General features: G+C 36.3%; 1 protein-coding gene across 8 annotated transcripts in view; it reads left to right on the top strand.

Annotated features, from left to right (window-relative positions):
- Positions 1-25,694, top strand: part of Rbcn-3B (WD repeat-containing protein Rbcn-3B) — a 185,362-nt gene that overhangs the window by 27,519 nt on the left and 132,149 nt on the right. For 5 of the 8 annotated variants that reach the window (XM_073081390.1, XM_073081389.1, XM_073081387.1 and 2 more), the window contains 2 exons: positions 1,946-2,014; positions 4,183-4,275. In XM_073081390.1, coding sequence (XP_072937491.1) covers positions 1,946-2,014; positions 4,183-4,275 — 162 coding nt within the window. The remainder of the gene's footprint in view (positions 1-1,945; positions 2,015-4,182; positions 4,276-25,694) is intronic. The other 3 variants (XM_073081393.1, XM_073081392.1, XM_073081391.1) reach the window with 1 other exon arrangement.

Genomic DNA, 25,694 nt, shown 5'->3' with positions numbered 1-25,694 from the left:
CTCAAGGATAGCGGCGCATCTGTGGCCATCCTTAGGTGGGAATATCTAATCCTATCTGGGGTTGATTACAGATGTCCATGGGCGGCAGTAGCCACTTACCATCAGGTGGATTGCACGCTCGTCCAAAAAAAAAAAATATTTTGATAGTAAATGGCGTTGAACGAAATCAAAATAAATAAAAAACAAACAACAAAATAAAAACATCTTGACAAAAAGTGGAGTTGGCTGATTTGCGAATTAAGGTGTCCATTGTATATGTTGTTACATATTATTGTTGTTATACATAATATTTTTATGTATATTTGTGTGTGTTTTTACCGTTTTTGATGTTATATGTTGTAAATATGTCTTCCAGTAGTATATCTGTCGCGTCTTGTAAATTCTTCTAGCTTCCTTATTCATAAATAAATATACTTGCAGATAAAAATTAGGCCACTTCTATCTTATTGTATTTTTCTGACTTCAAATATAGATTTTTTCCTGTATTGTTGTTAACATAATTTTGTAACTTAAATATACGTTATTTAAGTTTAGAATTATTTAAGAATTAATTTAAAAAATAACTTAAAATCATTATTTTCAAACAGTCCTATTTAGTAGGTGGCCGATTTTTTTGTCTACTAGTTTATTAACACTAACTATATGTGTCTCTTTCCTTAATACGTGGTAGATAGGGATAACACATAATATAGTATTTGAGTTTTAAGAATAAGGCAGTTTATATGTTGTGTGTCTTTCTTTGCCATTGACTTACGAACAAATTGACTTCCGTGATAGACAACGTCCGAACTAAAAGGGCTACAAAATACAAAATAGTACTACAACAACTGACTAGTGTCGTTGATGTTACAAAAATATAGTGACAGAATTTATTTTGAGCATTTTTTTGTAATGTTTTTCTAGATCCGGCGTCTATTTGTTACTAAGTTAATGGTTTTAATAATATCTGTCCGCTTTCTGTGTTCTTAACGTGTTCTTTAAGCTTCTGCTCTGAAGATCTTTTGTTATAAATCGAAAAAAATATATCTAAAATTATGATTTACTTCATTCACTGCAAATAGACAATAGGAACAATACTCATTAGTTCATAGTACCTACATAGGATAGCAGTGATAGCCGATAGCAGTGATAGCCTAGTGGTTAAGAAACGCGGCCTCTCGATCGAGGGGTCCGAGATTCAAATCCCAGGCACGCACCTCTGATTTTCAAATTTTTGTGCGTATTAGAAATTAATTATCACTTGCTTAAACGGTGAAGAACCGTGAGGAAACCTGCATACCTGAGAGATTTATAAAAAAAATATTCAAAGGTATGTGAAGTCTACCAATACGCACTTGGCAAGCGCGGTGGACTATGGCCTAATCCTTCTCATTCTGACAAGAGACCCGTGCCCAGCAGTGGGACAGTAATGGGTTGCTGATGATGATGATGACATACATAGTACATGCTTTTTAGAAAGAAAATGTTTACCTTTTTGGTACTACCACCGATCAGACTATATGCCACTAAAAAGTAAAAGTGTATTTAAATCGATTTATGGTTTGGGCGACAAACTTTTCCGATTCCTTCCAGCTTAGTCCTCAGGGGTAGCGGCGCATCTGTGGCCGATCAGGCGTAGGATTCTAATCCTATCTGGGGTTGATTGCAGGTGTCCGTCGATTATTGTTGCTTAAATATCAACTCACTATTATTTCATTGCTGAGCAAAGCTCTCCTCCTAGAAGGAGAAAGACCGACTTGGTAGATTTTACACATTTTTTTACTTACAAAATAAATAAAAAAATGAAAAATGAAATCTATTTAAGAATATAAAAATCGATTTATTAAACTATCACAACATATAAATAATTTACATTTACATATGCTAGTATCTATCTTCGATATCTATCTTTTCCTTGTTTTATCTTTTATCTTTCTATCCTACACACACGCACACACACGGACAGATTTCTTGGGGCGCGTGAAGGATAAAGCGGGCGATGTGGAGAGGAAAATCAAAGAAAAGGACAAACATGGTTTGTATTTAGGACATCGTATCTATGAAAAGCAGAAGCAGTGATAGCCTAGTGGTTAAGAAACGCGGCCTCTCGATCGAGGGGTCCGAGGTTCAAATCCCAGACACGCACCTCTGATTTTCAAATTTATGTGCGTATTAGAAATTAATTATCACTTGCTTAAACGGTGAAGGAAAACATCGTGAGGAAACCTGCTTACCTGAGAGATTTATAAAAAAATCTTAAAGGTATGTGAAGTCTACCAATACGCACTTGGCCAGCGCGGTGGACTATGGCCTAATCCTTCTCATTCTGAGAGGAGACCCGTGCCCAGCAGTGGGACAGTAATGGGTTGATGATGATGATCTATGAAAAGAAGTGATAGTTTAGTTGAAACGCCTGTTGATCGAGAGGTCTGAGATTCGAATGTCAAGCACTCATCTACCTTTTTAAATACGTTAGAAATTAATTGTCATCTTATACTGACAGAAATTTGTCGACACTTTTCAAAAGTTATGTACGTATTATAAATTAATTATAACTTTAAACTGATCGAAGTTTGACTATTTATATGAGCGCCTGTTACTAATAATCAATCTATACGATGTTTTGCCTACCAAAGATCGAAATTTGACAACGTCTGGTATTTAGATGAATTATTGCATGCTAGACAATTTTTCTTCAAAACATGAAATATAATTCTTCCTCATACTAAACATTGTCAAATGTCGATATTTGGGAGATAAAAATTGGATAGATTGCTTATTAATGTCGGACCTACGCAGAAATTGCCAATTTTCGATCTTTGAGGATAAATCTCAGGCGTAGAAGCCTCCCAAAATACCAAGTCAAGGCTTAAATTAACACACATCATGGAAGTATATTTTTAGTTACCAGAAAACTATAAGAAATTCGTTTAAATTAAAAAAAAACATTATATATTATTAAGTTGGTATTTAAACTATTTAATTAATAAATTCAAGATCTGATGAGCATCTCTGTGCTGTTTCAAAATTTCTATTTTCCAAATTTCTGTTTTTTATTTAGTCTGTGCTTTGGTGTGCTTCTTGTTACTAACTTGCATGTGTGTTGACATTACTAAATATGTATAAATGACCCTAATAAAATTTTATTGCAGTCTCTAAATTAATCGAAATTTGGGTTTTCTAAGACTTACATTTTATTTAAGTATAGTCCGCGCCAAACTGCTGGTCCGCTTTGAAGTTGTGGCGAGCAGGTGTAGTCATACAATTTACTATGGCAACGCGATTCATTTCTATATTCAGAACGGACTAGCAGTTTTACGCGGACTGTACCTTAATAAATTAAAATATGGGTATTCATAAGTCCTATGTAGTAATGTGTCTGTGATTGACTTTGTACATATAGAAGGTATGTTCTATCTGGTATCGATTATAGACCTTAATGGGCGAAAGTGGTCACTAACGCCAATTATTAATAGTCAATCTATCTAAAATTTGCCTACCAATTATCAATATTAGACAATTTTTTCTTATTCGATTAATTTCGATCTTTGTTGGTAGGCAATAACTTCCATAGATTTATTAATAATAACGGATGTAAATAGGCTGTAATATATGACTCTATGTTCATTTTAAAATGAGAAAATAATTATCTAGCGGACTTTTATACTAACCAAGTTAGTACTCATACGTGCGGATATGTTAATAATTATTTAAAAAAATCGAAATTATAATGAATTAGAAAGGCAGAGTGGTATTGCAGTCATTAGCATCACCATCAGCTTTATCTGAAAGATGACCCTGGGTGCGATTCCCGGCCAGGTAGATATAGCATCTAGATTTCTGTTCAACATCTGGGTGTTTGTGTATTTCTGCCTCATTACAGCAGTGTTAAGCGCTGCTGTGTTCTGGTTTGAAGGGTGTGGTAAAGGAGCCTTTTCCAAAGCGTTACAGCTTAGTCCTCAGGTAGCGGCGCATCTGTGGCCGACCTCGGGTAGGAATCTAATCCTATCTGGGGTTGATTACAGACGTCCATGGGCGGCAGTAGCCACTTACTATCAGGTGGACTGCATGCTCGTCTGCTACTCCTATATTATATAAAAAAATTTGAATACCCACGATATAGCCTAACCTAGTTTCAAATAAAAAGCGTAATTTTAGTTTTTTTTCTTTCAAACTTTCTGACTATATCTTTTTTCTGTCTAGGTATTCTAGCCAAAATGAAAGAGGGGGCTGAGACGATGCAAACAAAATTGCAAGCGAAAGCCGAACAGCTCAAAGGTCACATCGAGCAAAAGGGTAAGTGCTTTTGGTTTTTGAGGTAGATTTAAAAAATATGCGTAGAGGTAATTTGAAAAAAGGTAATTTGCGAATTTATTTATTTTTTAATTTTGGTCAAAGTTTTTGGAGTTTACTCCTTAAGAAACGATTTGAGTTATAAGGCCCGGTACGGAAATTTTATGAGGAGTAAAATCAAGTGTAACACGAAATGTTGAGGCGTAACGGTAACCAAAATATGAATCAAGAGTGCTTTTATTAATTTAAAATATAGTAAGTTCAAATTCCATATGAAAGTAATTATTACAATAAAAATAATTAGCAATATATAAAACATTAAAACGTCATTAACTAATTTGTTTACATTTTTGCATAAATTAAGTTATAGGTTTGATCATTTATAAACACTGTGAAAAATATGAACATTGGCGCCATAATATGATTAACAATATTTTATGAACGTTTTTAAAGAAGAGTAACATATAAAATCAGTAAGCAATTGAATAAGATATAATATTAGCAAAATAAGTTTTTAACATAAAGAGGCTTTTGTAAGTTACTGATATATTAATTTAACTTATAAAAATGGATGCATTATTGATCAGCACCATCTATCAACGATAAACGGGCAAAATCAAAACAGTATTATTTAATATTTATTACAGAATTATGTTCAAAATAAGTTATATAAAATTAGCAATACTTTTTAAATGAATTCTAGAATTATAAAACATTCAGAAACAATCCAAATTACATATAATAACATGTTTATTGAGTCTCATATAAATTTCATCCGTAAATTGCAACAAGGATATTTTATAGATGGCAAAGAAATTATAATTATTAAGTTTTAAGTTATAAAACGTTTAACATTGTTTTAAATATAAATAATTATATTATATTAAAATTTACTTTAATATAAACAATTATATTAAGTTACCATTATAATGTTTGGAACCAAAATACATAGATTGATAAACTTGCAAACTTACAATTTATAAAACTTGCCACTAGATGGCGCTATTTTATATTATTTTGTAACATACTTTATGTAATACGCATTATTGAAGTAATATAAATAATCCGAATAATTACAGATATATGTTTGTTTCTCTTATCATTTTAGCAGATGCGTTCATTTACCTACCCTTTTTTCTATTCGATATATATCATAATTATCATTCGTAAGGAGTAAACTCCAATCGTGCGTCGTAGCTGACACACACACACACTTTTTTTTATAATTTGAAATTAAATTCTAAAATATTATTTAGAATGAAAACTTACAGGATGAATGGTGAATATTATATTTAAATCGTTTTACCACGCTTTTATTAGCTTCACCTGTATGTATGTAACGGAATCTTTGAACTCGATTTTACTTACTTTGAGCGGTTAGATAAATTCAAAATTTTGAACAGTTATTAAAAACCAATGACAATACACGATTTTGATATTTTAGTCCCATTGTCCTAATCATGATCGTCAGGATTTAAGATTTCCCTTATGCAATTTAAGCGTGGTTTTTAGTTTTAAAACAATAGTATTTTTTTAAAGTACAATAATATTGCAATAATATTGCATGAAATACTTTTTACGCAATTTATCTGATACACAGCTGATTATAGAAATTTTTAGATACAATTTAATGTTTTGTTTTTCTAAAACGAAAGTTTTTTTTAAATCTATCTCACGCTGCTTTATTTGCTTGCTTTTCAGCCTTAGTTATAAGGGTGTATTTACACTATACCAGCGAATTCTCTTTCTAGCAACTTTTTAGATGAAAATAAGTTCGAAAGAATTACATACCCTACCTACGTCTTCCTACCTACCTACGTCTACATTTCATGTGATGATAAATCGAGAAATTATATGACTAGATTTTTAAAAATACGTGATGTGTGCGTGACCGTGTACGTACTATGTATAATGTGACTTTGTGCAAGTGATTTTTGGATTAGAACTGTTAAATAATTCAGACTAACTTTAGTCTGCACTATTTATGAATTGGTTTGGACGTGAAAAACATGTTTTATAATATTAACACTTTTGACCAAATATTTTTATTATTTATAATAAAAATATAGTTATTTATTCTTTGATATGTACCTACGTGGTTAATCTTTTATTATCTCGGCATGAATAATAACTGTTTTATTTAAGTCATATCGACTTTGCACATAATTTGATCATTTAAAGTAAAAACGTCTCTGTTTATTTATTACTGTCTAAGATAAGATAAGATTATAAATATAAACACTTCTGCCTGCCGAATATTATTTGAAAAGTTAATACTTAGTTCTCAACTGGTTCACTTGTGGCGCTAGTGTTCCTATCTTGAGTTCGTTCGATCATCTGTTGTAGGTACTTTCTTACCTCTTACACTAAATATTATTAAAGTTATTTTTTTTATAAATATCACTATATTACTCGTATGAACGCAATCGCTACCGGGAAACAATTGAAAACATTATTAATTTTTTTATTACTTCTGACTTATACTAAAATAGCAAGTTATTAAAAAACTTCTCTAAAAGTACGAAAATATATTTTTATATATCTGGGGGCACGGCGGTGCCCCACCAAGTCGCGCAAAAATGCTACACGGTCGTACCGTGCTCTACTCAAAACATTTCAAACCATTTTTGACCCCCTTTAACTTTTTAACACGCTTTTATTAGCCTACATACCAACATACCAACAGACGTATGTATGTTGGTATGTTGGTATGTTAGTATGTAACGGAATCTTTGAACATGATTTTAACCCCCTTCAAAACGTCGGATTAACTCGATATTTGGCATACTTATTAAGGACCGATGACAATTCAATATTTTAAACATTAATAGTTTTGTACCATTGTCCTTATCAACATCCTCTGGATTAAAGATTTTCGAGGCGAGATTTTTCAAACACCTTCAGCAAAGTCCATCGCAACTTTAGATTGCAAATAATTATTGCTATTTAGTTTCAATAGGCGTAACTTTTATATCGTGATTTTTAGTTTAGAAAATAATAATGTTATTTCCTATAACTCAAATGTTCTGAAACATATCTATAATGCGCTCTTGTAGAATGATTTTTAGGATTCCGTACTCAAAGGTTAAAACGAAACCCTCTGCGGTCTGTTCGTCTGTCGTTGGGCTTTATCTCTTAAATCGTAATAGATAGACACTTGATTTTTTTACAAACGATGAATAATGGTGGTCGCTATAACGAGAAATACTAAAAATTAATAAATAATTATAGTTCAAAAAACTAAAAAACACGCTTTTATGATAAAATCAACTAAAAAGTAGAAAATAATTTTCAATCTAAGAATCAATTAAGGAACAGTAAATAGTATAATTGTGGAAAAAGTGTGGGGTGCTCCATTTATCAGGTTCGAAAAGAACTTTTTAGTTGATTTTATCATAAAAGCGTGTTTTTTAGTTTTTTGAACTATAATTATTTATAGATAAAACTTGAGGCTGCTACCTCAATTTTCAGGCACTAAGAAGGAATTGAATAAACACGGTGTATGCATTGTTTCGTTTAATATTCGCTATACTCGTATTATGTAGCGATTGTTTTGTATTAAACTGGTTAGTCAAATTATTCGTCAGGCTTCGACATAATGTTGGGCGCGGTCGGCGCCTTGCAACCTATATTTGCGTCTAACATTGTTGATTGTAATTGTTGAACTTATACATTGTAGCGTTAATGGTAGATCTAAGATAAAACCTTTCGCTGTTCAACTGCGAAGGTAGTGTCACATCCATTTATATCAAATAGAACAGCCTCGGATCTTCAATTTTTTTAGACGTGGCAAAACCGACCACTTATATTTATTTTAACCGCACTATGCCTACGCGCCTCACGAATAATGATGTTTGTTCGTAGTGTAGGCCAAAGTTAAGTAGTTTTAAAGGTGGTAGAACCCTTTGTGGTTCGACTCCGGCGGCACCACCGCCACACCTATTTCTACCTAATAACAGCAGTGTTAGGCGCTGCTGTGTTCCAGTTTGAAGGGTGTGGTAAGGGAGACAGACTTTTCCGAGGCGTTCCAGCTTAGTCCTCAGGGGTAGCAGCGCGTCTGTGGGCGACCTCAGGTAGGAATACCTAATCCTATCTGGGGTTGATTAAAGATGTCCATGGGCGGCAGTAGCCACTTACCATCAGGTGGACTGCATGCTCGTCTGCTAATCTTATATTATAAAAAAAAGTAAGTGAGGAGTTGTCCATTCGTTTGTAAAGGGTGAATTTAGCCGCCCTCTGAACTTACCGCCCGGGGCATAGGCTCCAGCTTGTCCCCCCTAGGTCCGGCCCTGGAGTACAACAAACATGTTGAGCTGCTGTGTTCTGGTTTGATCACAATTTGATAGTCTATCACTGATACCCTCTCAATTAGGGGTCTGCGATTCAAATCCTGTGTACCTTTTTAACATTATTTTTATTTTATATTATATATTTATATTTTTGTATTTGTTAAGATTATATATTTATATTTTTTAAGATTATGTGCGGATTCATCAACAACCCATTACTGTCCCACTGCTGGGCACGGATCTCCTCTCATAATGAGAAGGATTAGGCCTTAGTCCACCGCGCTGGCCAAGTGCGTATTGGTAGACTTCACATACCTTTGATATTATTTTTTTTTTTTATAAATCTCAGGTATGCAGGTTTCCTCACGATGTTTTCCTTCACCGTTTAGCAAGTGATAATTGATTTCTAATACGCACATAACTTTGAGAAATCAGAGGTGCGTGCCTGGGATTTGAACCTCGGACCCCTCGATCGAGAGGCCGAATTTCTTAACCACTAGGCTATGTGCGGATTAGAAATTGATTATTACTCGCTTAAATGGCGAAGGATACCATCGTGGAGAAATTTACACGTGTAGTTTACACCTGCAAAAGAATTTAATGGCGTGTGAAGTCAAATGCGAATTGGAAGACAATTCGCATGTGACCAACGCGGTGCACTATGCCCTAAACCCCTCACAGTGCACAGTCTCATGCCCAGCGGTGGGATAGTAATAAGTTGACGACGACCAAATTCTGGTTTGATGAGAATAATAAACAATGTAATCTATACTGAAATGAGTCAGCGAACATAAAGGTCAGCAAGATTTTCATAGTCAATTGAATAAGATTATTTTCCAAGAAGTGTCAGACATAAATTTCAAATCTTGTTAGGGGCTCAAAGTTAAAATTTTGCCAGGAATGAAAAATTCAAATTTTAAGTAATTTAAGTACTGTGAACTTCAAATCTGACCAGGAGTGCAAAATTTGAACCTTGTCAAAGGTACATTTGAATTTTGCTACAGGCGCAAAATGCAAGTCTTAACCCAAGTACATAATTCAAATTTTGATGGAGGCACAAATTTAATATCTTCCCAGGGGCACCCCAAGTACATAATTCAAATTTTGCTGGAGGCACAAATTTAATATCTTACCAGGGGCACCCCAAGTGCATAATTCAAATTTTGCTGGAGGCACAAATTTAATATCTTCCCAGGGGCACCCCAAGTACATAATTCAAATTTTGCTGGAGGCACAAATTTAATATCTTACCAGGGGCACCCCAAGTGCATAATTCAAATTTTGCTGGAGGCACAAATTTAATATCTTCCCAGGGGCACCCCAAGTACATAATTCAAATTTTGCTAGAGGCACAAATTTAATATCTTCCTAGGGGCACAAAATGCAATCTTTGGGACACTCATGATTCTATGACGCTGGTATCCTAAAGTGGCGTTTAGCGGCGAATCTGTGGCCGACCTCAGATAGGAATCTAATCCAATCTGGGGTTCATTACATATGTCCTTGAGCATTAGCCACTTACGATCAAGTGGACTGCATGCTCGTCTGCTACTCCTATATTATAAAAAAAGTCGTACAACAAAGGATTGTACCACCTTCCTTACGTATAAGTTATGAACCGCGGAAGCGATACGTTAGTATATAAATTTATGTGCTCGCAAACTAGTTTTGATTTTACAGAGTACAATATGTGCGTAATTATATCCAGCGGTTATTCATATACTTTGTACTCAAGGCGATCTACATTCATAAATAATTTGTCCAATTGATAGCGGTGGGGACATACGGGATGATATTGTGTCGAGCAGTGTGATGTGTGTTTGTAGGGTTCTATACCTAAAGTAAAACGGTATCTTTTGAACAACGGTACTTGATTTTTTGTGTTTATTATTATGGCCACTAAAACAAAAAAAATACTGAAATAGAAAAAAACGGAAACCCAAGAAAGTTGTATTTTTGGGCGTTTTTCGGTTTATCTATTGAACTTTATAGAAAAAACAACCGACCGTGTGCAGTACGAAAAACGTCCGTCTGCCGTACATCTCTCCAGCTCTAATCATTTGAATGTACAGCGCCCTAATACAGGTTACCTATTATAGGGTTCCCTAGTTATAGTGTTCCGGAAGTTCCGTAGACGGAGAGACCCGCGTCTCACGTTGCCGCAAATACGTGATTTAGATATACGTATATATTAGTATGTATGTTAGTCTGTAAGGTATATGTAATATGGACCTTGTTGTCTGAAATACATGAATAAATAAAATAAATAAATTCATCAAATTAATTCTATAGATAGGATTAGATATTCCTACCTGAGGTCGAAGATGGGTCACTACCCTTGAGGATTAAGTTGGAACGCATCGGAAAATTATGTCTCCATTACCACACCCTTCAAACCAGAAAACAACAACGCTTAACACTGCTGTTATGGGGCAGAAATTGGTGTGGCGATGTTGCCGCCAGAGTCGAACCACAAAGAGTTCTACCACCTTCACCGCATGAAGAACCTATGACATAGCAAGGCAACTTAAATAAGAGCTTGTAATAAAAAGACAAATATTTTAAATCAATTTACTAGTCAAATCATCAGTTAGACATTCGCTAGATATTATCAGTAATAATCGGAGGAGTCCGAGGAATCACTGAACAAGCTGTCGTCGAGCCAGTCGCGACGTGAGGGCACGACCTCCTGGGAGTGTTCCTCTCCTGCTTGCATCGTGTACTGTGCTAGGAGGAACAGGGCTGCAATAAATAGTTGATTATTGATGGTGGTACGACTAGGGCGGCACCACCGCCTCACCTGTACCTGCCTAATAACGGCAGTGTTAAGCGCTGCTGTGTTTTGGTGTGAAAGTTGTAGCTGTGCTAGGAGGAACACGGCAAAACAAATAGTTTATTGTTGGTAGAACCCTTTGTGGTTATCAAGAGGCACCACCGCTAAACCCATTTATGCCTAATAACAGCAGTGTTAGGCGTTGCTGTGTTCAGTTTTGAAGGGTGTGGTAAGGGAGACATACTTCTCCGAGGCGTTCCAGCTTAGTCCTCAGGGGTAGCGGCGTACCTGTGGCCGACCTCAGGTAGGAATATCTAATTCTATCTGGGGTTGATTACAGATGTCCATGTCGGCAGTAGCCACTTACCATCAGGTGGACTGCATGCTCGTCTGCTACTCCTATATTATAAAAAAACTCTTGAAGACTATGATGGTCCTCAATTTGCAGGTGGACTGCATGATTTTTTGGTACTTTAATTAAATAAAAAAACAATTACCAAATATCCGAAGTAGCCACATGGTTCTGACCGATGAAAGAGTATTGTAATGTGCACAGAGATTTCCAATTTATTACCATTTCCTTTATTAACTCCTTAATTATAATTAGTCGGTAAAAATTAACAGTACATGAAGTCATTTGAGTAGCTAATGTGTGGCGTGAAAATAATAATGAGCTAGAAATCAATTAACACTCAGTAAGTAAAACTCGTGATTTATAAGTTTGTTTTGAAAATATGAAAAATTTTGAAGAGTGGTAGAGTCAGTGTTGTATGGCTCCACCGAGGAGGTACCACCGTCACACCCATTTCTAGCGTGAGACAATTCTGTTTCGATGGAAGGATGTGGATGCTTGGTGACTTGTATAGGTATAAGGACATCTTAGTCATCAAGAGTGGCAACACATCTGTGATCGGCTTCAAGTAGAACATGGTCTATATGGAGTTGGTAGTAGATGACCAAGGGGGATGACCTTTGAAGGTGGTAGAACCCTTTGTGGTTCGACTCCGGCGGCACCACCGCCACGCCTATTTCTACCTAATAACAGTAGTGTTAGGTGCTGCTGTGTTCCGGTTTGGAAGGTGTGGTAAGGGAGACAGACTTTTACGAGGCGTTCCAGCTTAGTTCTCAGGGGTAGCGGCGCATCTGTGACCGACCTCAGGTAGGAATATCTAATTCTATCTAGGGTTGATTACATATGTCCATGGGCGGCAGTAGCCACTTACCATCAGGTGGACTGCATGCTCGTCTGCTCCTTTTATATTAAAAAAAGGGCAGTGACCAACTGACCATTAACCATCAGGTGGACTGCAAGTTCTTTTGCTACCCTGTTATCAAATCTTATAAGGAAACGCGCTAGAATTCGTTATTTTTTTTTTTCAAAAATTATGCGTATATGTACTATTAACTTTTATTCGTTTTACCTTAAGGACACCTATGTTAAGAGACTGGACCTCTTGATCGAGTGGCCCAGGTTCAAATCCCAGGCATGCATCTCTGATTTTTGATTGTAAAATCTTAAAATAACATTTTCAAGGGAACGCCAAATCTACCAATACGTACTTGGTCGGCGCGGTGGACTATGGCCTAATCCATCTCATTATAAGAGGAGACCCGTGCCTAGCAGTGGGACGGTAATGGCTTAATGATGATGATTCAGTAAGCATCTTATTTACTTTCCTCGATTTTTATACTTATTGGTTGAAAGTAATAACTATCAAACAAAAAGTATGTTCGACACATTATCCCCCCGTATGTTTCCACAAGTAAGCCTACGCCCTCATCAAGGTAGTCTAGATTTAAGTAAACGAGCTGGAAACACCTGCCTACGGGCGCATAGCCTTACCACCCACGTAATAAGTATCATATTTCCCTAGCAAATCAGTTGGAACAACCTGGATTGCTCTTTCGAAATTTCTAGAACATTTCGTATAGCTCTTTGTTTGTGCTTTACGAAATGGAGGCAAAATATTGTTTTGGTGTTAATACTGGTTTTAACTGGAATGCCTTTCTAAATGGGTTGATCTTTGAGGCCCACTGCTGGACAAAGGAAAGTCAAAGTTATGTGCATATTGACGTCGACATATAACTTTTTTTTTTCGTAATATAGCAGTAACAGACGAGCATGCAGTCCACCTGATGGTAAGTGGCTACTGCCGCCCATAGACATCTGTAATCAACTCCAGATAGGATTAGATATTCCTACCTGATGTCGGCCACAGATGCGCCGCTACCCTTGAGGACTAAGCTGGAACGCCTCGGAAACCTATGTCTCCCTTACCACACCCTTCAATACGGAATACAGTAGCGCCTAACACTGCTGCTATTAGGCAGAAATAGGTGTGGCGGTGGTGCCGCCGGAGTCGAACCACAAAGGGTTCTACCACCTTCCAGTACATAACTGTGCACTTCTGGGCACGGGTCTCTAAGATTGAGGGGTGTAGGCCATAGGCCACCGCGCTGGCCAAGTGTGAATTGATGGACTCGATACAAACTTGAGCTTTTTTAGAACTTTGAGGTATGCAGGTTTTCTCAAGATGTTTTCCTTCGCCGTTTAAGCAAGTTATAATTAATTTCTAACACGCACATTGAGAAATCTTAGAGTTTGATCCTCGAGCCTGGGATTTCAACCTCAGACCCGAATGAGAGTCAGAATTTCTTGACCATTAGATGATCAATGCTTTCTTTACGACCCGCGTGGCGGAGCGGTCACCATACCGGTCTGACGCGCAGAGGGTCCCGGGTTCGACCCCGGCCAGACAGATATCTAAATGATGAATTTAGATTTCTGTTTCTGGGTCTGGGTGTTTGTGTATTTGTCTCTGTGTGTGTCCATGACACCCACAGTACAGGGAATCCTAGTGTGGGACTGTGAGTGTAGAAATTGTTTTTTAAAATATACGTATTAGAAACGAATTATCACTTGTTTTATCGGCAAAGGAAAACATCGTTAGTAAACGTGCACAGCTGAGAGATTTAAAAAAATGGTTTGAAATGTGTTGACTACGAATACGCACTTGGCCAGCGAAGTGGACTATGGCCTAATCCTTGTTCTAAGAGGAGACGCGTGCCCAGCAGTGGGACAATAATTGTATGACGACGTTGGGCATAGGGTCCCACGGAGTGATGTTGTTCAATCAAAATTTTAAAATTTATTCATATTAAAATCTTTTGAACGTCAACTATCTACCACCGTTTTACTCCAATCCTATCTGGGATTCATTATAGATGTCCATGCGACAGGGACTTATCAGATGGACTGCTTACTCGTTTGCTATGAAATTTAATAAAAAACTAGCTGTACTAAATAAACTAGCGCCATCTGTTGAAGGTTTGTTGTACCCATTCAGAAACCTTCGTGGGCTCATGCACAACAACTTTGCTAAAGATCATCACATGATGAAATACATAGTTTACGATTCTATAAAGAACATACAGACAAACATTCATTTTTATATAAAAAAATACCCACAGGTCTAATTTCGGTCACGCAAGATTAAAGTATTAAAGAAAAGTGTGTATTAGTTAATAAGTACTATACTAGACTTATAAGAAGTGATAATAATCTGTCGAGTGCGAGTTTGATACCTCTGTAAGGGTTCCGTACCAAATTAATAAATTTTAACGTACATGTATTATTTGTAACGATGCTGTCAAATGAAGAGCTGTCTTTGAGACTCATTATTAATAATACATTAGTAATATTCGATAAAAAAGTTTACATGCGCAAAAAGAGAAACTATTTTAGAATAAATGACTAGCAAATGTCGCTGCTAATCATATTTATAAATAGATAATAATTGAGTATTATTACTAAAATGTATCACCCCAGCGTAACCCGTTTCCGTAACGTTTCAACGTAATCTTTTTGTAACGCCACTACGCGCCACTATACTTTTATGGCGCGCCTAAAAAGTTTCACTTCAAGATGTGTCTCATATGAATATTATTAGGGGTTCTCCACGGGCTTACGGAACCCAAAAGACTGACGAAAACCACGAGAAATCAATTATACTTCCTTAAAACGACATTTCAATTATTTCAAAACAGTTAACATTAATTGAATCATGTATCATTAGTGTTAATGAGCCTATTATTGCTATTTAATAACATAAAGGGGTCTACTGTTTCAATTAATTGGTTATTCGGAGTTCTCTCTCTTTGATTGATGTTTTTGATTTTGGAAATATAAAAATCGGTCTATATGACGTTGATATGGCTTCATTCTGTTCTGGGTAAGCCTTTTGGTATATTAGAATGGAGTAGCTGAGGAGCATGCAGTTCACCTGATGGTAAGTGGTTCCTGCTGCCCATGGACATTTGTAAGGTAGGACTACAACCCTACCAGGGTTCGGTAACCTCAGATAGATCTTCAATCCTACCTGGGTTTGCTTACAGATGTCCATTGTCGACAGTGACATTGTTGACTAAACATGTGGTGGATGAAGGTGGTATAAACCTTTGTCGTTCTAGATTGAAGGTACCACCGCCATACTAATTTCTGCCTAATAAAAGCAATGTAAGCGTTGCTATTTTCTGGTTTGGTAAGGGAAACATTTTTTTCCAAGGCGTTCCCACATAGTTCTCATGTATAACAACGAATTTGTGATCTCATGTGGGACTCGAATTTTATGCGGGGTTGATGTGCATGGGCAGTTGTAGCCCTTACTATCAGTTGGACTGCATGCTCGTTTGCTACTTTTGTAGTATAAAAATATCTCGAGTGTTATTTCAATCTAATCTAATATATTTTACAAAACAAAAAAAATATTATTGCAGCATTAACTCTCTTTCTACAACTCGCACCACTTATCGCGGGTGAATATGAACCTGAATATGAAGATTATGAAAATTTAAAAGAAAGTGAAGCATCACCTTCACAAGACGATGATGACGATGTGGCCTTTATAGCCGAAAGCGATAACGACTCACTACTACGAGAATATTTAAAATATAACTTGATGGATTCAAATATGGATCCATCAATCGACGACGAGAATGAAGGGGCCTTCATTGATATTAGTGATACTGTTGATTCGAAAAATAAAGATGAGGAACTAAGAACCGATGGATCGAATTACTATTTAGAAGCGCCTGCGGAAACTGATCTCTCTATTGATCTCCTCGACAATGATGGATTAACTGTTGATATCAAACATAGAGGCAGATATGTTATTAAACCAGATGCGAGACATTTAAACAAACCAATCAGTCGTCTAGGTAGGTTGATTAAAAAGTATGATCCATTAGATAATGGCGAAGATTATGAGGATTCTGAAACTGAAAAACCTAAAAAGAACAGTAAATCCAAAGATGGTAAGCTCAAAACCAAGCCAAGCTGGAAAATACCTCCAGATTCGAAACCAAAACTGGATTGGAAAACGCGACCGACGCCACGTTGGAAACCAACCCGGGATTGGAAAACGCGTACAACACCTCGTTGGAAACCAAGAGTGGAATGGAAAACCGAACCGACGCCGCGTTGGAAACCAAAAGTGGATTGGAAAACGAAACCCACGCCAGCTTGGAGACCAAAACTGAATTGGAAAACGCGAACCACACCGAAACCGATAAAAAATGTTAAATCAAAACTCAAGTCAAAACGTATTCACGAATTCAGATTGGGATCAATAGAAGATGATAAAAAGTCTGAGGATTTAAATTTTGACGAGGGAACGGGTAGTTATGCAAATCATTGGGGTAAATTCACACCTATACTTGGTCGATGATATGATAAAAATGCGTGTACTTCTGTAGGCGTTATAGAAGTTACACTTCTGTAAAATGTTACAAATTATTATATTGGTACAAAAAATTAATAATAATCAAATTTGTATTTGATATAGTAGTATAAATAAAAAAATATTCAATTGAAGAATTTATTTTAATCCTATTGTTTTTATATGGCGTAACATAACACGACTAAAGAAGTATAACTTCGCCTACAAAATATACATAAAAAATTAAGTGTCTTTGGAAAAATATTGAATTAATAACTCTTAAGCCTTGAATAAAATATTGAAATAAAATTTGTTTGTACTTTTGTGTGTTGTGTATTAATATTTTTTAAATAATATAAGCCTTTGCGGTTCGACTCCGGCGGCACCATCGCCACTGCTATTTCTGCGTAATAACAGCAGTATTAAGCGCTGCTATATTAAGGTTTGAAGTGGCGTTCAAGTTCAAGTGAGGCGTTCGAGCTTAGCTCTCAGGGGTTGCGGCATGGTCCATGGGCGGCAGTAGCCACTTACCATCAGGTGGACTGCATGCACGTCTGCTACACCTATATTATAAAAAACATGAGTTTCTGTGTGCAGCACCGCTTGCATCTTACACCCAACATGTTTTTGAGAAAATATAGGTCTAATGTTATAAGACTATTAGGCGGCTGTCAGGGCTGAAATTTTAACAGAGTAATACGTACTCTGTTGTATGCCGTGTTGTGTGTATATGTGTTGTATGCCGCTGTGGTGGCCGTTTTTACAACAAATACTAATAGTTAAAATAAATATGGCGACCAATACAAGAAACCGCTATTTTTCGGCGTCTTTCGCTTATCTCTTGAATTGTTAGAGGTAGATAGTTCGAATTTACACAATGCATATATTTCTTTGACTATGATAACAAATCTTGAAAATAAAAAATAAATATAAAATCCGGTAGTAGGGAATCCTCCGTGTGCAAGTTCGACTTGTATTTGGCTAATTATGTTTTTACTATCTTTATTAATATAAGTTATATACTAAAAGATACGGCACAAGATACTGGCTGTAAATGAAATTGGGTTAGCATGTGTAAAGGATTTAGGGTTACTTTTAAATAATACAAAATCCCGTGTGATATTGCAAACGAACTCTTATATTGGTAAAAACTAATTTTATTTCAGCGCCTTGTTTATTTGTCCAAAAGTACTAAAACTAAAAACCATTTATATTACAATTAAATATGTATATAATTGTTTTCTAAAGGTGTATTCTATAATTATATAGTCATATTTGATTTAAATATTTTCATTGTAATACAAACTCTGCACAGAAGTGATACTTCTAATACGTTCTTTTTAAGCAACTTCGAAAAAGAGGAGGGTCTATGTTCGGCTGTACATATAATTTTTATTTTGTTATCGACGACCATACATAACATATGGGTTAATACCAATACTTCCCCAAGAATCACCATAGATATTCAACCCCCCGCCCATAAGTATTGGCTCAGGTCTGATTGTGAATGATCTACTTCGTGATTTTTGTATTCGTTTTTCTCTCTGTCTCAGTTTTTGTTTCGGTTCTTTTGGCTTCGATATCAATAGTGGCTTTAGTGTTGTTTGTGGTTCAAAACCCAACCTGGGTTTCTTCTCCCGTTCTGCTTTGGGTGTAGCTTCCCTCTTAGTTTCGTCAGTCGCAGAATCTTCATAATCATCCTCAGTTTCTGATGAATCAAACTTTTTAATCAAACTACCTCTATAATAGGCCGGATTACTTGAATTACGTAAATCGGGTATAATAATGTATCCGCCTCTATGTTTTATACCAACTGTTAATCCATAGTTATCGAGAATATCCACAGCGAGGTCATTTTCAGAAGGCGTTACTGGAGAGTAAATCGATTCATCACTTCTGACATCCTTCTCACCTAGCTCGGAATCATCAGAATCACTCTTTTGATAAAATACTCTTTTATTGTCATGTCCCAATGGCGATTTGATCAATTTAAATTTCAACAATTCCCGTAGGAACGAGTTGTCATTAATGTCGTTGATGGCAGCATAATTATCAACTTCGTTGTTATTTGATTTTTCGTCGTTTTTGCGTTTGGTGTCATCATGACCCGCGGTAGCTGGTGGTAATGGTAGGATAAGAGTTAATGCTGCAAAAATATTTGGCGGTTTTGAAATAGGCAGACTTAATAGGCGATTATTGAGAAAATAGACACCAATAATTATACACATAATTACAATAAACATTACATATGAAAGGCGTGGTTCCACCGGGAAGGTACTAGCGCCACACCTATATCTAGCGTGAAACGATTCTTGGAAATAGGATTCGGTGTCGGTGGAAAATGGGAAAGACATACATACAGAAACTTATATATGAGGCGACCATCTAAGTCCTCAGAAGTAGCAATGCATGTATGACAGCTTCAGACAAAATCCTTGTTTGTCTGAAGTTGGTTACGAATGTCCTTGACTATGCCCACTTACAATCAAGTGGACTGCATGTTAGTATGTTACTTAAATCTTATAAAATATTTTTCTTACCAAGCACAAACTGAAGCGATATCAACATCATAGATCAAGACATCGACCATAGTTTGGGAAAAAGTAAATCCGAATGACCAACGTTATCGAATTGCAATAATTACCCCATTAACTAATTACAACATCCAATTAATGTTAACTACATATAAGATTAACTGTTAAGTGGTTTGAAATAATTAAAAAAAAATACTTTTAATCTATTAAAATTTGGCTTACCTAAGATCGAAATATGATGAATTCCAAATAAGAAAATTTCTAAATAAAACTCAAATTTCGATGTCTGCGAAATGAAATTTGGATAGATTGATTATTAATAACGGGCGAGTAAATGTAGATCCTGTGGCATATGAACAGGCGGCTGTCAGGGCTCTATCTCTTATCATTAGTAGATAGGCACATGACATTTTTGACAAAGTATATATTACGGTGGCCGCTATAACAATATTAAAAATAAAAATAGCTTAAAAATAAATTGGAGATGTTATACAAGAAACCGCAATTTTTCAGCGTGTTTCGCTTTATCTATTTAATCGTTATAGGTAGACAGTTCGTTTTTCACAAAACTTATATGGAAATAAGGTTAGGGTGTGTAAAGTTATCAAAACTGTCGTTCTACGGCCTTAGTGTTCAAACAGTAAAATGGTTTAACAGTTATTTTTTTAATCGAACTCAGAAGGTCGAACTTCAAAATAGCAATAGCGGTATGAGACATCAATCAACATCTCAAAATATAAGTCGAGGAGTTCCTCAGGGGTCTATTTTGGGACTTCTTCTTTTTATATTGTACAGTGCTGATGTGATAAATAATATAAAATATTGTAAATATGACATATACGCGGATGACATACAAGTATATATTTCATTTAAACCTTGTGACACAGATGAGGCAGTGTCTAGACTAAATTCGGACCTCGATCGTATTTCCCTGTGGTCTGAACGCAACTCCTTAGTATTAAATCCGAAAAAATCTAAGTTTTTGATCATGGGAACAACTACGCAGGTTCGCAAAATTAGTGGCAAAAATCCATCTATTATTTTAAACGGAGAATTAATAGATAGGGTATCAGAGGCACGTAACCTGGGGGTAGTCATGGACGAGAACCTTAGATTCGAGAAGCACATAAATAATATTGTACGTAATTGCTTTTATAGATTAAAAGTTTTATACCGTATCAGAAAGTACCTCAATGGGACCTTACGCATCAACCTATGTGAGGCCCTTGTTTTATCTAAGTTTAGTTACGCGGATACCCTCATAGGGCCACGACTCCTAGCACGGACAAAGAAAGTCATTCAACGAGTCCAGAATGCCTGTGCACGCTTTTGTTTTAGCATTCCGCCGCGCTCTCACGTAACTCCTTATATTAATGCCGCTAACATTTTAAAAATGGACCTCCGCAGGCAACTACATCTAGCCACATTTATATTCGGTGTTATAAAAAATAAGGAACCCCTATATCTATTCAATAAGCTGACCTGGGCTAGGGATTATATAAATGATAGAACCCGGTCAGCTCCGGATAAATTATGGTACCCGTCATACTGCTCGGCTGCCTTCAGCGGTAGCTTCCGGTACAGCGCCACTAAATGTTGGAATAACCTGCCTCCTCCTCTTCGCAGCCTAAAAACAGTACAGAGATTTAAGTGTATATACAAAACTATATTACTTAAAGATCAAAAACAAAATTGTAATTTACGATAATTATAACAGGTACCTAAGTAGTGAGATATGGTATATCTTACGATTGTACGACCATATGTCTCATTGTAATTTTAATTTAATGCCAAATTGTATAATTATATTAAGTACAATATATTATATGACTCTTAAATAGTTGAGGTATTAATATAACGTTTTCCTTTACTTACCTAAAATTTATAGCTCATAGACATCGTAGCAGGTTAGGGTTAGTTAACATTTTACACATAAATTTTATGAATCAGCATAACAACAAAATCTAGCAAATAAAATAGCACAGCCGTCCGAGCAGCCCGGATGTAGGGGCAAACTGAAAATCAGCGCCATAACTCAGTTTACCTGCTCGTGGCACAAGCTGAGTTTGTCCCTTTTCGGTCGTTGCAACACATATTATGGTAAAAATTGAATTGATGTTTTTTTATTTTATTTTTTTTTTATTTTTTTCTCTTTTGTTTTATGTTATTTATGTTGTTTTTGTATTTCCGTTATATTTATTTTGTGTTGCAATTTATCCGAATAAAAATGTTTCTTTCTTTCTTTCTAAAGCTATTAGGGTTCAAAGTAGGTAATACAAACACTGCAAGATATTTTACAGAAGTGATACTTCTAAGTTGTTTACAGGAACACGCTATTTTTTCTAAATAAAAGAGTAGCAGACGAGCATGCAGTCTACCTTATGGTAAGTTGCTACAGCCTCTCATGGACGTCTGTGATGAACCCCAGATAAGATTAGATTTTCATCTGAGCTCGGCCATAGATGCGCCGCATCCTCGGAGGACTAAGCTATTATGCGTTAGAAACGTATGTCTCCCTTACCGAACCCTTCAAAAAAGATCGCAGCAGCGCTTAACACTGCTGTTATAGGCATAATGTAAATAAAATACATCATACATAAATCATATATTTTTTTATTGTCATTTACTCATAAAAATCGGTGCAAAGCCAAAAACGTCCCAGTCCTCACCATAAATATTCAACCCCCCGCCCATAAGAAGACCTCTAGGTCGAGGTCTAGGTCTATTTTTGGGTGATTCAAATCTTAATCGTTCTTTTAGTTTTTCTTTCCGTCTTGGTTTTTGTTTCGGTTTATTTAGTTTCGGTCGTGGTTTCGATCTAAGTCGTGGTTTCGGCATTTGTCGTGATCTCTGGATCGGTTTGAAACCTAACCTCTTCAATTCAGATTCGGGTGTAATTTCTCGGTTAGTTTCGTCAATCGCAGAATCTTCATAATCATACTCAGTTTCTGATGAATCATCATGATCCGCAATAGCCGGTGTTGACGGTAGGATAAGAGTTAATGCTGCAAAAATATTTGATGGTTTTGAAATAGGCATACTTAATAGGCGAGTCTCGATAAGAAAGGCACACTAATAATTACATAATTATAGTAAACATTACATAACTTTAAAGGTATAATTTTCTAGTGTTTCTACCGGGAAGGTTTTATCTCCACACCTATTTCTAGCGTGAAACGGTCCCTGCGTGTCGGTGGAAAGTCGTGGATACCAGTTATGGCTATATACGATCGGCTTCAGAGAAAATCCTTGTTTGTATAAAGTTGGTTACAATTATCCTTGACTATGACCACTTACATTCACGTGGACTGGTAGTATGTTATTTAAAACATAAAAAAAAAAATCTTACCCAGAACAAACTGAAGGCATATCAACTTCATATAGATAAATTTATATATTTTTCGGAAACCATAGAAATCGACCAATGTTTGCGAAAAAGTAAATCCTAATGATCAGTTACCCAACACATGCACTTTTATTTTATCGAATAACAATAATTACCTCATTAAAGAATTACAACATTTAATTAATGTTAACAACACACAAGATTCAATTAAGGTAATTATTGATATCCAATAACATAAAAAGTACGTGTGTGTTAAGTACTTGGTCATTCGTATTTTCTTTTTCTCAAACATTGGTCGATGTCTTTGGTTTTGGAAAAATATATAAATTTATCTATATGAAGTTGATATGCCTTCAGTTTGTTCTAGGTAAGGAAAATATTTTATAAGATTCAAATTTAAAGGTGGTAGAACCCTTTGTGGTTCGACTCCGGCGGCACCACCGCCACACCTATTTCTACCTAATAACAGCAGTGTTAAGCGCTGCTGTGTTCCGGTTTGAAGGGTGTGGTAAGGGAGACAGACTTTTCCGAGGCGTTCCAGCTTAGTCCTCAGGGGTAGCGGCGCATCTGTGGCCGACCTCAGGTAGGAATATCTAATCCTATCTGGGGTTGATTACAGATGTCCATGGGCGGCAGTAGCCACTTACCATCAGGTGGACTGCATGCTCGTCTGCTACTCTTATATTATAAAAAAAAAGAAAAAAAAATAACATACTAGTATGCAGTCCACCTGATTGTAAGGGGTCACAGTGAAGGACATTTGTAACTAACTCCATACAAATAAGGGTTTTGTCTGAAGCCGATCATTTATGTATTGCTACTTCTGAGGACTAAGACTTTTTTTAATATAGAAGTAGCAGACGAGCATGCAATCCACCTGGTGCAATTGGCTACTTCCGTTCAAGGACATCTGTAATCAACCCCAGATAAGATTATATTCCTACCTGAGGTCATCCATAAATTCGTCGCTATCACTAAGGACTAAGTTGGAACGCCCCGGAAAAGTATCTCACTTGCTACACCCTGCAAACCGGAGCACAGCAGCGCTTAACACTGCTGTTATTAGGTAGAAATAGGTGTGGCGGCGGTGCTGCCGAAGTCGAAGCACAAAAGGTGCTTCTACCACCTTATATACAGTGGTCTATAGCGGTCGTCTCATATGTGCGTCAGTCGGTATCCACAACCTTCCGACGACACGCAAGAACGGTTTCACGCTAGAAAAGGGTGTGGCGGTAATACCTTCCCGGTGGAACCACTACTATAATTATGTAATTATTGATGCATTTTTTACAAAGACTATTAAGTTTACCTTTTTCAATACCGCCTTACATTTTTTCAGCATTAACCCTTTTTCAACTATCAACACCAGCTGCTGCGGGTCATAATGACCCGATAAACACAGCCGACAATTTAAATGATGATTCAGTTATAACCAAACTTAACGACAACTCATTCCTACGTGAATTTTTGAAACTTAAGTTGATTAAATCGCGATTGGGAGATGAGAAGGAAAGTGCGTTTGATGAAATAAGTGATTTTGATGATTCCAGGCTTCGTAATAAAGCTTTGAGAAGTGATGAACCAAATTACTTTCTAGAAGCGCCTTCTGAAACTGATCTCGCTGTGGATATTCCCGATAATTATGGATTAAATGTTGCTATAAAACATAGAGGCGGATACATCATTATACCAGATTCTCGTTATTCAAATAAACCAGTCTATCGTCTAGGTAGGTTGATTAAACGGATTGACTCATCAGAAATTGAGAATGATTATGAAGATTCTGCGATTGACGAAACTAACCGGGAAAGTATACCCGAATCAGAATTGAAGAGGTTGCGTTTCAAACCGTTCCAGAAACCACTACGAACACCGAAACCACGACCGACAGTGGAACCAAGTTCGACAATGAAACCGCTACTCACACTTAAACCACGATCGATAATGGAGCCACAACTAGCACTTAAACCACAACCAACATTGAAGCCACGACTACCGATACCAAAATTACGACTGGTATCGAAACCGAAGTCAAAACTAGGACAGAAGGAACGATTACAAGGATTAAGGTGTGCACCCTATATACCTCCTTGGAATTCTTTTCTCGGCCCGGACTTGTATGTTTATAATAATAATAATTATAATGGACCCCCGTATGGGACTCGACCCCCATATGTGACTCGACCCCCATGTGGGATTCGATTCATATAATGACTGTACGCGACGCGTAATTGAATTTATATAGTTGTATATTTCCTTTTAATATTATCTGTATTGCTTTATATTTCATCTATGATTGTTATTTTCTTATAATAGTTAGAGTTGTCAAAGAGCCTTGTCATGATATATTTGAGTTGCTAAATAAATACGTTAAATATTGCTTCCAAATCTATTCGTTGTTATAACCCAATCATCATCTGGTCCACAACAATGACGTTGATGAATTTTGTGACAAAATAAAATAATTTGTCCAGTGCGAGTCGAATGCGCACGGAGGGTTCCGTACAACTATTTTTAGTTTATATTGTAGCAGCCATAGAAGTAAATGCAGTGCGAAAATTTAAAATGTCTCTCCCTATAACTCTGTAGTAGAAACAATATCTAGAAAATCTAGAAAAGCGACAATATCCAGAAAATACCGGTTTATTTTATATTGTGTTATGATTGGTGACCCCCATTTAATTTCAAGCAAATTTTAATTTTTAGCCTTTTGGTTACAGCGACCATCATTATAAAACCCTCTGTTAAAATCAGGTGTCTATC

This window comes from Epargyreus clarus, unplaced genomic scaffold, assembly GCF_041222505.1.
Source record: "Epargyreus clarus isolate Ecla_fem2 unplaced genomic scaffold, WU_Ecla_fem_2.2 ptg000016l, whole genome shotgun sequence".
Classification (NCBI taxonomy): domain Eukaryota; kingdom Metazoa; phylum Arthropoda; class Insecta; order Lepidoptera; family Hesperiidae; genus Epargyreus; species Epargyreus clarus.
This window is presented reverse-complemented; position numbering and strand designations above follow the sequence as displayed.